The following is a 12,467-nucleotide window of genomic DNA, read 5'->3' as shown; positions in this document are numbered from 1 at the left end:
TGGAATCGTTTCAGGATTCCTCTACTGCCAAAAAGTCTAGGCTTCAGAAAAACTTTAGAGCAGTCTGTTTAGTGTGTCTGTACTAGACTGATCATCAGGATTTAGTATACCTACTTACATATATATAAGTTCCATGGAACGGTTTTGCCGCGTTGTGGACTCAGAATTTATAAGAACTTCTAAACTGCGTGGTATGGAAATTCGATTATCAAATTCAAAAAGGGGTCCAGTGTGGCTTACTTCCAAAGGATTCCCAATAAAAAAATAAAAAATAACTGCAGAAAGCGACCATACCACGCTTCTCGTTAAGGGTAATGGCATTTTATTTAATAAAGAAAACAATTTTGTAATTATTATAAGTAATAATATTTATTTTATTATAAAAATACATGCAAAGACAATTGATTTTCTATACGTCCCGTGTCATAATTTTCACTATAGAGAATACAATCCAAACTGGTTTAATCCAGCTTTAATTGACTCGCCGCCGTAATGCTAAAATTATTCTAAGAATACGTACCATTACAAGATATTACAACAAATCTATCCCTCTAAGTACTTCCGAGTTTAAAATTAAACTAAAAGTAGGTACAATACTAACTTTCACCGTTAAATTATAACTTAAGTAAGCAAGATAGCACAAAACCTTGATAAAACGTTAGATTGCGAAATAAATCCCGGCTTACCAGTAGCTACAGACTCACACAATGATAAGTGAAATTACAATAAACTACTAAATTATGTAGACGTGATTCCATTTATAAGTATGCTTAATCGTAACTACAGCTAGAATAAGGAATATAGAGATAACTGAATGTCCATAGTAATAATGAAACTATTTTTCTAAATAGAATCTAAAATACGCAACTTGATTATTTTTAAGTGCCATCTACATTAGCTCCTGTGTTCATAAACAACTAATGGGTACTGACTTAACGCTCTGTATCCAATGTCCTCTAGGGAAATTACTAAAGCTAGATATGTATCAAGTAATTGCAAGCGTTAAGTGTTTATGAACATAGGATTAACTTTAAACAATACTAGGGGCTTATTTCATACCTACTTTTAAACAAGAACACAATATTATCTATTATGTACGTAAAGATGAATTGATTTCGAAGAATTCCACTCGTTCAGTCTTATTAGTAAAATGTTGGAAGATTCACACAGCGTGCTTCATCATTTTCTCAATAATAATTTATTTTGTTCGAATTCAATTGAGCTTAGCAGATCTATAAACGTGTCTTGCAACACTGGCTTAAAAAATAATAAGACTTATAAAATTAATCTATGCTTAAAAATAAAATTGGCTATTGTACGGCGTGCATACATTCTTAATTCAAATTCAAACATCGGTGAAGGGTCACTCACACCAGTCTTTCTTTATAGAGATCGCTAGATGACTCCCGAAACATCTTGGCGTGGCGTGCTCTCCTAGTCCATGGTTTTTCAAGTCCGTGGACCGTTAGACCTTGGGTCCGGGGGCTGCTGCCCAGGTAATGCTGCTACGGTAGTGTGGGCGGCGGGACTCGCTAGCCCGGCCGCGGCGCCTAAAGCTGCGCCTCGGTGGGGCTCTGCCACAGGTTGGACGGCAACGTGTCGTAGTGAGACGGCACTGTCACCAGAGCGTCAGCAGACGTTCGGTTTATTGAGCAGTTCTGTAACAATAATAAAGATCACGTTAACTCACAACATAATATTTTTATGGATAGTGTAAACACAAGATATTGAGGTTACTTAAATAAATAATAATTGATAAAATTCCGAGAAAAGCGCTGATATGAACAATATCAACAAGCAAATCCATTCAACCTTATTTATGACAAGCAGATTTGCATTCTTTAATTAACACTTTCCCCGCATGATTAATAGACACTTATCGTCTACAATCGATTGGATTAATGATTCAAAATTAGTATATAAAATTGCGCAAAATCTTCTGACAAAAGATTATTAAAAAGATAACTTTGACCGAAGTTCAAGAACACACCACGTGGCAATCATACGAAGAAGGTGTGATACGTTGGGTTAGGTCTACAGTTCAAAGTTTTTTCCATACTGATTGCATAGGTATGTTGTGTGTATGTTGTTGTGGAATTGATTAAATTACATACAAAGCAGTCACGCGTATTGCACAAACGTGACCATAAAGCTTGCCAGCGACTATTTTTGTTTCTTTTTACGTTTGATTCAATCCAAAACGTGCTGGAGATTGGAGATGGTCACAAAAACTTACGAAGCATGGAAATAGTCTATATAATTATCTTCGTTTAGGAATATTCCATGTGTACACGTCTGCATGAAAACTGAAGAAGTAACGAAGATATGTTTTCCTATCCTTTTAAGTGATCATAAGTATTACAGGCAATTAAAATAGTTCTATCATTAATGACGCAAATGGTAAACTATAGTTTCATCACGATTAGGAATATCTTGAGAGCTACTTCTAAGTTTCCTGAATCACTGGCACCACTTAAAATTATAATTGATATTCAAATAAATGAACTACTAAGTAAATAATGTGACAACATTTGCAATTTTACCCGATTTTAGAGAAAGAGCTAAATAAATGTACATAATCATATATGTATGTGCTTATGTATTAAGTCATCCTATTATGTAATGTCGTCATTACCGCGTACATATACAGTTAACACATACGTTTGTGTTAGAAATGATTCACGTGGCGACGGTTTTGGCAAAGCCACTGAAATAACTATCGATGTCAAACTACATTATTTTCTGACAATAGAAGAACTGAAATGACGTCCAAATACTACAGACGTAAACCAGATACTTCCTGATCGGTTGGCCTAGGTATAAGCCGAATTAGTTTCAAGTATCCCACAAGATTGTAAATTGTAAAAAATAGAGCCAAGTTCTAATTGTATGGTAAATTATGCACTACGATTTTACATTTTTGTTACTTTTGTAGAATTTATTTAGTACCTATTGGTATTTGTTGTGTAACATTTATCGTCTTTAACTTCATTTCTTTGCTTGCCAACATGGTTTAGGTATTCTTACTTGTTTCATGCTAGTAACTCAAAACTCAGTTCATAGTTCACTAACAAAAACATAATATTGAAGGTATCGTCTCCTTACCTTCGGCTGCTGTCGGTGAGTATCCACGCAGTCAACAGGCAGCTTGATCATTTCCACCTTGTACTTGTATCCGTATGACGTTAGCTTCACGATCGTGTGGAGAGGAACATTCATGTACGGCAGCTCATCTGGAAGTAGACAGGAGGTTGGTTAGAACCAAAATCATCATCATCATCCTCCGAGCCTTTTCCCAACTATGTTGGGGTCGGCTTCCAGTCTAACCGGATTCAGCTGAGTAGCAGTGCTTTACAAGAAGCGACTGCCTATCTGACCTCCTCAACCCGTTACCCGGTAGTTACCCGGGCAACCCGATACCCCTTGGTTAGACTGGTGTCAGACTTACTGGCTTCTGACTACCCGTAAGTTTTGGTTAGCACCAAAATAAACATACAAAATTGATGATCTTTAAACCTTTGCCGTAATTTGAAAGTTGCTTAAAGATTGTTGAAGCTTAAAAGTGCGTATGCCATGGATCTTTAGAGGTAAATCAACTTTTATGTAGGGTAAGGCCTTGAAATAATACTGGACAAACGAAACCGTGACGCAAGCTCGAGTACTGCTGACGTCAATTGAAGCAACTTGAGTCGACATTAAGTATTTGTACAATCGAGATAGTACTCAAGTCTATACGCTTACCAAGTTTAGCATCGAGGAAGTATCCGAGCATGCACCTCAGGACTGCTTGATGACCGACTACTACAACGTTATGTTCATCTTCAAGAGCAGACAGGGCTGGTCGCAGACGCGTCATGATGTCAATGTAGGACTCTCCCCAAGGGTAGCGGTAGCGGAGCTTGTCCTGATCACGCCATGCGAACTCTTGGGGGAAACGCTCTTGCATCTCCTCGTATGTCAGACCTTCGCAGATGCCCTGGAAAAGTAAAAAAGAAGAATAAAAATCTGTTATGTCCGACATAATGATTTATTGATAGAAAAGTTCTATAAACTCATATTAACATTGACGTCATGAACAAAACGTGCCCTATTTCAGTAATTCCAAATGTCAATGCGTATTAAGTTTGTTTAGGTTTAATTAATCGCCTCGTTTGTTTACACGTGAATGAAGCGTGTAATTAATCACTGGGACTAATATTTGGCAAGAGATGCGACCTTTTTGGATCTGTACAGATGTATTTTCGAATTATTTGGTTTGTTTAGCAATGACAAATGAAATGATGGAGTGCTGCAGACGGTTAAGAATCTATCTCTGTATCTGATGATATTTTAACCTCCAGTCATTTTTGGTAATTCAAAAATAGAATGTCGTCTTCTTTTACAAAAGAGTTCTTTAAACTATTACATCTCATTACGAATAAATTAGAGATTGCGGTCAAAGTGAAAGAACAATACTTTTAACGCTATTTATAACCAGTTCAATGTCAAACTTGCTATTCTATCGTGTGACTCATATTTGCGACAATAAAAATAGAGTTAGTGGTTTGAGAACACCGATAGAGAACGATAGTACTTTTCCGATGACAATTTTATTACGAGTGTCTTAGTGACGTTGTTTGATGTAGGTCAAATGCGTCGTAAATCAAAGGAACAGCTGCAACCAAGTATGTGGCGTCAACCATCCGTTTTATGGATTCAGTAATTGGTCGTAATTTACGTCTTGTCAACCGTTGTTATGAAAACTCCAACACTATAAAGGAAATATTTTCTGTTAACCGAACTTTGTTACTTTTTAATAACAGAGTATAAAAGTCACGCTTGAAACACAATTGAAATCAATTCGTTAAGGCTTTGAATTGCTGATGAATTTCAAGTTACGAAGGTTGTAAGATGACTGTACGAATATTTTCTCAGAATTTTCGTAGACAAAAAGGCGCGTTACCTTGCTTATTTTATTATGCTGCTAGTCAGGTATAATTTATCTTACAATCACTTTCAATGTGGTTTTATAAGTTTTCTTTACCTCACTTGGTGAATGCCTCTCAACAATCAATACAGGCTTTCATACATAATTTAAATGATTCTCATTAAGAATTTTACATTCAACTATTACTGGACAAACTGGTTTAATAACTCCAATATTATTAACAATCATTGCGTAATCCCGGAACTAGAAAACTAGATACAAGTTTAATTATCAAGTTCATCAAGAAAGTACTCAAGTTAAAGTATAAATATAAACATTAGACGATAAATATAAGTCTTATTATAAACATAGCTTTATATATAGCGATCGCGCCATCGGCAAGCCAATCAATACATATGATAACAACGATACGTGATGAATTAATAGATAAACATAGGTGATGTAAAAATGTGTACGATAAGGTCATAATAATAAAAGGCGCAAAATAATGGAATGGAAAGTTTTGGCGGTTTCATTTTGTTTATTTATATGATAACAGAACACGAAAACTTATATCAGGAACAAAGCTATTAACGTCCAACATCGTTCCATTGATTAAAACAGACGGTAAAATGCAGCATGTTTATTTCTTTCAGTTTGTTTATGTTTGTGTATTTCTTCAATCTCAAGATTTTCTGGTGAATCATTTGAGAGTTGGAATGTTACTGAAACTACATCTCAATTGGATTTCCCAGAATAATTGTTTACGTCCATTTTCCAGACTTTATCATTAAAGTCATCTTAACAGCTTTTGAAACAAAAGATAGTGATCCAATCAACTCATAAGTAGCAATTAAACATTGTTTTTCTAAATTATCTTTACCTAATTGAGTATCGAAGTAATTATGGATTTTAAGAGCTGATAAACGTTAAAAACACTTAGCTTATTATTCGTTTATCCTTTTTGATGTTTATCTCTATCTAGTTAATGCTCTGTCACCATAGCTTGCTTGGGGTCAGATAAATAAATTACGTAGTAAGAAAAATTATGATACCTAATATCATTTTGCCAATCCAAACAAAAAAGTATTGTTAATTAAAATGTTTCCTACGCAATGAACTTGCCTTTGACCCTCATAGACGTCACTCTAACTTCATAAATATACACACGTTATGAACTGCTACAAGAGGTTAATAAAACAAAACAAAAATGATACTTACAGCATCCAACTCGTTCAATGCCCTGACGACTCTCTTTGGAGCCCTAATGTCAGCAGCGGTCTGCTTGGTGCGCCATCTCTCAGAGGTCCACACAGTCATGTGATCGCGGCAGGCAAGGGAATTCATGTGCTCAGCCAGGGCACTGGCGTAGAGAAGACCACGAGGTGACAGAGATGCGTCCCCGCCGATGCGACCAAGCACGTTGTACTCACTCTCACCGTGCTGTTGAATAAAATACGAATAAATTAGAGCTAACTGTTTTGCTAAACGAAAAGTACCTTGATTTTCCCTATGGTCTCGTGCTAAAATTACTACAGATGTATTTTTGCCACACTTTTTTAAGAATCATCGATGGACTTGGCTGTACGCACTACCATGCACCCAAAATTTGGTTGCCATTCACACCTAATCCAGATAGATACGTACATAAATTAAAATATTAGTTATGTCCGAGTAACTGACGTAGTTGGCAAACACTGGGATTTGTGGCGACTTTTCAAATAGCTGTACCTGTGCTTGTGACGTGAGTGCATGGCGTTATAATACCTCGAATTATCCAGAAACATGACAACCTGTCTCCGGCTGTTAATTTATTGACACTTGAGATGCTAAACCTACTTTGAAAAGTTTGTTTAACAAAGATAGGTGATATTTTGACCGAGTTAGGAAGTTGATTGATGAGGCAAACTGTGCCCAGTCACCTACGGTTATAGCACAAGAAACTTAATGACACAGCATGTTAATAACATCAGGGAAAATTGGTTCATGTATGCCATCCTACTTTATCAGAATAAAGACGTCCTACATATGGATGAACAACACTCCTGAAAAATCTATTTCAGTCACAGGGGCATATTTTCCTCATAAAACTTGAAATGTTTACAATATTTGCACAACATATGCATCCGCTATCGCCAAAGACTATAAAACCACTTGACTGCGCATACAGTGCCCCGACGCTCGCCAAAAGTTAGTGATTTTGCGCGTACTATAAGGCTACGATCAGTACGATCCTTTAGTAGCGACCGTGAACTGACCAATAGTAGCCGCGGATTATGCCGCGTCCCCCCGCCCGCAGTGGTGAGTCGTGTTCTTAGAAGAAATTGGCGAGTGCGCTCTCTAGTGGTTATTTACTTTATGGCTATCGCCTTCTACTGCAAACATCGCTTCGAATCACAAAGTTGTTTTGAATGGCATTCAGACTGGTGCCACGTGGTCTTTCAGCTCACTAAACATAGACTTAGGAAAACATGTTTGTCTAACGGAAGTCTAATTAAGATTATCATGATTTATTGCCTATTTACAAATACAATTTTAAAGGCAATTGCGTGAACTCTTGAAACACAGAGCGCTTTATGATTTATGAAACCAGTTCCCTTGAATAGATTTATAAACACACTTACCCTAGTGAAATACAAGGTCTGAGGCAAGCCCCTCATTCCGGACAAATATCCCAGGATCCCAGACTCCTTCTGTCCAGCTACCCTATGTGCCGTCACGGTCTCCCCAACGTTCTCAATGCGGACGAAGCTGATGGTCTCCAACTCCGCATCAATAGGCTCATATTGCCTCATATAGTGCTCCAACTTCTTCCTCAGGTCATCGACGGCTTCCACTTCGCTCATGGACTTGTAGTCAGCGGAGTAGTGAAGGATCTCGATGATGTTTCTCTCGAGGAGTTCCTGGTCCTCGCAGACGCATTCGATGAAGAGGATCCTGAAGCCCATGTCGGAGAGGCAGTACTCGCTCAGCTCGCGGCGTTGCTCCCGCGTGATGTTTGTGCCGTCAAATATCTGGAAGACAACGACTAATGTTTAGAAGGGAATGCAGATCAAAAGGTCTACCTAAAAAGTAAAAAAAAATACATATAATGTCAGGAAAATTATGTAGCGTTAATTCCGCGAGAACAATTATCATGGATTTCGACAAAATATCGCCTGATTCCATAATTTGTCAAACATTATTATCTTCGCGGATGATTAATATGAAATAAGTCAAGTCTTAAGAAATCAATTAATGACTTTAAACTAAACCCGAGGTTGATAATTGTACCTAATTACGGAATAATTATGGGTCAATACTTAATAAATATCTAATTAACATTGTTTGCAAACAAAGAACAGGAAAATCGGAAGGTATATTTTATCTGCCGTTCCGTGACGTCGTTTACGTCACCCTGAACAAAATAATATCTTTATTTCTTATCGTTTATTTAAAGCACTAGAAAATTAGGCAACTTCTTATATTTTTTTCCAAAAATAACACTGACTAATGTACTTAAAATTAATCATCCTTTTTATCCGTAGGTAAGGTGACCAAAATACTTTTGATAAGTTATCGATATTTAAGTGATACACAACTCAGGAAAAAACGGCATGTGTACTTAGATTATCTATTGAAAGAAAAACTTAATCCAATTGTCTACAGTTGTCTAGTTATTCCTCAGCAAATACATATATGTAAGTTAATATTTGATCACCATACAGTAAAGATTATGTTTTATTACCATAATATAAATCTGACTGCGTGCAGACAGAGATTAAAGTATGTCTACACGTGGACTGTATTCTCAGAAAGTTCAGCAAACAGTTCAATTATATGATTCATCAAATAGGGCTAAAGAAATCAATAGTTAGGAATTTCATAGGTCACCACCATTCCAACGCAACTAAGGCTACAATACTGTAGTCATATTTACTATCGTCCCCACTCAGAGACATTTAATGGTTACTTCAGCCAATCCTTAGTGAAGGATTTGTATGACATTCCGTCACTAAGGAGTGACGTAAGACTATCCAAAGTAAAAAAAAAACTATTTGACTATAAATTTAATATCCAGCCACTTATAACAATTATTATAAACACACCGTTCAATCATAGTCAAATATTTACATATTTCCTTCACAAGCACAAGGCACGTGTCATGTAGTTTCATAGAGAATTATGCGTTACGTATACGGTCGATCAGTCAATCAATCTCACGGTACTAGCCAGTTTAATGTATTAATTAGACGTCACGTTCCTATACGTTTAGTTATCAAGACTGGTCCTTCCGTGTGGCTGTTAATGTCCGGGATCGATTGAGGATTAGGTTGTTTGGTCTTTTGATTCCGCGTTTGGCACGTGTGAGAATCGCAAGAATGCTTAGATAATCGCAAAATTAATTATAAAATGTTGTTATCTTAGCTTAAATTGTGGTGATACAGAAAATTGCCATATAAATCATAAATCAACATTTAGATTGGTGTATGGTATTTGCAATTAGGTACTCGAGAAGATAAACGAATATACTACATTCAAGAGTCGAGTATAAAAATGTATGCAATGTGTTATTTCATATCTAGCTGCGAAGCCTCGATGGATTTTCATCTATGTATTATACATATATATAGTACAGTAATTAATATATATATAGAAAGTAAAGTAAAGAATATATAGTAAAATAACAACTTACAGCGACACTGTTTCCATCTTTCAGCCAGAGTACGGCATCTTGAACAGCTTCCCGGGCGCTCTGGCGACGGATCGCCGAGCCCTGTGCGTTGTCAGCTCGGAAAATATCATGGCTGCCATACAGCGCCATGTGGCGGCGCCGGTACTCGCTACAGTCGAACACTGTAGACAAAAATACCCTTTTAGAACTGAAAAATTGTACAAGTAATGTTAGTAGTGGCAAAAGGACCGAATGATTCGGCTTGTAGGACCAAAATTTTTTCCTTTAATCTTTCAGTTTAACGAAGGCTTATATTCAAACCCTCGTAAGTGCAAAAGACATAACTTTTCCAGAGAAGGACTTACGGACTTGCAACGTAAGCTCACGTTGAACCGTACGTCCTAGAAACGCGAACAAATAATATTGAACGAAAATGCAATTCCGAGGTTTTCTCTCTAAGACAATGTTATGTGTTCCTTTGTGTAATCACGTGCAGCGTGAGTTTTCCATTAGTTTCTCCCATGTTTATAGCTCGTTTCCACACATCGTATTTACACTTGCCTCAGTGTTCATTGATATTACAATCATTCCTTTGTTTGACAAACTAAGGAAACTTACAGTTGCGGCTTGCGTTATGTAACACTTGCATAACATTATATTCGTAGATAAGCTATATTAGGAAACATTTTCTTTTCTAGGATTGTTCTAAGATTAGACAGGAATATTATTTGGGTATCGTAGGCGTCGGCTAACCTACAGTATTATTCTCCTAAGTTTTTGGAAACAAATCTAAAATATGAATGCTATTCCAATTTCCTTCATATAAATCATTCACGTGCTATTTTTATTATTATGGCCGTGGCAATATTGCATAACGGTAACATATTTATGGCCGCAACATTTTATTTGTTTATTACTGCAATTTACAGCAAGTGTATCAACAAACATGCCGTGTATTCCTTGATTGTTATTCTCATTCCTCAATGAGGGCAGATTTTTATCAAGATGAAGCCAACGTATCTAATCAGTAGAATACTTGCTAGGCCGTGTGTGTTACATTATAAGACCATCGTTCTCATCTGGGTCAGGGCCGCCATATTGTGTACCTAAAGCAATGTCTGCACTTATGTGATTTATTGTAAACCCGCTAACTGTTATGTAAATATCATTTTGTAGATATAAATGTAGACACGACTGTAGGTAATCTGATCTGACAGTGTTATAAATAGTCTGGTATGCTTGGAATTCTACTGGATAAGTTCTGTGGTTAGTTCATGAAAAACCTATCAATGAATCTTGTAAAGTACCTCAGTTAATAATATTGAGTGAAATAATAATGTTGTCCAAAAGGTTGAGGAAATTAATTTCGGTACACAAAAACCTTTTATGTAGGTACATACGTACCTATCTAATATCTAATCTAATTTATAAACATCGTACGACAACACTTTATTTGTGAATCATTGTGTAATTTCATTCAGGATAATTCAGGTGACTAACTGTTACATTCAAATTCGAGGAAAGCTTAAGATAGTAGATCAATCAATTTACAGTTTACCTAAAGCTAGATAAGATTGCCCTCCCCTTGTGTATGTTTACAAAAATATCAATCAAAGTGACATCATTCTTGAGAAAAAGCAAATCATCCAAAGATTATCTCAGTCAGCTTCAATTATAGCAATTTGGAGCTCAATTTTAAACTCCATTCAGGCCTTATTGGTCTCATGATCCAACAATCAAAATATGATATAAGTCAATTGAAATGACGTCAAAGAAACATTAAACTAGAAGTTCTTTTATGAATGCCAAGCCTCAATTCAGATGATTAATCATATAAAAACTTTAGGCAGTAGACTTCGGTCAGTAACACGACTAGGACTTCCAGAAGGTTTTGAGACATTGTTATATACCAGTAATATAAAAAAACTTAGCGTTTTATTGATTCAGTAAAATAAATGCGACCATTCCAATACTTAACAATAAAATATGCATAAACTACTTTAAAACGTGGAGCCATTTATGCATTTCTAAGAAGGAAGCTTGCTAACGCGGCCATGGCAAAGCGTTAGGGCAAATAACCCTATTTCCACTGAACACATCGATTGCTTTTCGCAATGACGTCGTCAAGGTTTCACCTATTGTTGAGGGTTGGCAAAATTATTCTGCAGTTTGACAAGGTTCTTATTCTACGTCAAAGGTTGAAGCTAAAAGAATATTTACCTTTAGTGCTCTCTCCATTCCAGTTGAGATGCCTAGCTAGTCTATGCGCGAGCTGACTCTTGCCGCGAGCTGGTAAACCAACCAGCGCGATGAGCAGAGGCGCAAACTGACTGATGCGGCGGGACCGCATCGATGCTAGAACAAAGAAACATACAAATAAATAAAATGAAGAACAACATACGAGGTATATTCAGAAACTTGGATTTCTAACCATCTGTTGTGACTGGGAGAAGAGAGGACTAATTTATTGGTCTTGAACTTAGGTCAAAAATTTATGTTGAGTTCATAATGGTGGGTGTTGCGTTATAATTTAAAACCAATATAAATATACAACACGTGTATGCTATAAAATATTGATATCATTGACGATATTATTGAATTGTCGAATATAGCAGTCGTAAACCTTTATCGTGGGTGTGTCCAATTAAATTCTGAGCCCGTCCCAATTTCCAGTAATAGATTCTACTAACACTTGTCTGGAATATTGATTAGATTGCGACAGACGTTCATCAGCAAAATATTTATCGGTAACATTAACCTTAGCTATGAGTCCGGGTCAGAAAATTGATAATAGTTTACTCATGTAATGCTAGTTTTCTGTAAACAACATGGGTTTATAGATGACATGATGCGGGGGAAAACATTTTCTTGGAACCGGAGCCTCAAGAAAATTTTCTGTTCGACGCT

At 36.5% G+C, this 12,467-nt stretch overlaps 1 protein-coding gene across 1 annotated transcript in view; it reads right to left on the bottom strand.

The window, feature by feature from the left end:
* Positions 1-342: 342 nt before the first annotated feature.
* LOC110377689 (6-phosphofructo-2-kinase/fructose-2,6-bisphosphatase) overlaps positions 343-12,467 on the bottom strand; it is a 28,981-nt gene continuing 16,856 nt past the window's right edge. The window contains exons 3-9 of the mRNA XM_021336657.3: positions 11,781-11,915; positions 9,582-9,742; positions 7,531-7,920; positions 6,128-6,349; positions 3,742-3,976; positions 3,106-3,233; positions 343-1,658 (exon numbers count right to left, since the gene is read on the bottom strand). Of these exons, the coding sequence (XP_021192332.1) occupies positions 1,551-1,658; positions 3,106-3,233; positions 3,742-3,976; positions 6,128-6,349; positions 7,531-7,920; positions 9,582-9,742; positions 11,781-11,915 (1,379 nt within the window). The 3' untranslated portion in view covers positions 343-1,550. The remainder of the gene's footprint in view (positions 1,659-3,105; positions 3,234-3,741; positions 3,977-6,127; positions 6,350-7,530; positions 7,921-9,581; positions 9,743-11,780; positions 11,916-12,467) is intronic.

The sequence above is a fragment of the Helicoverpa armigera genome, chromosome 18, assembly GCF_030705265.1.
Source record: "Helicoverpa armigera isolate CAAS_96S chromosome 18, ASM3070526v1, whole genome shotgun sequence".
Lineage (NCBI taxonomy): Eukaryota > Metazoa > Arthropoda > Insecta > Lepidoptera > Noctuidae > Helicoverpa > Helicoverpa armigera.
Note: the sequence above shows the minus strand (reverse complement) of the source record. Positions and strands in the feature narration are given on the sequence as shown.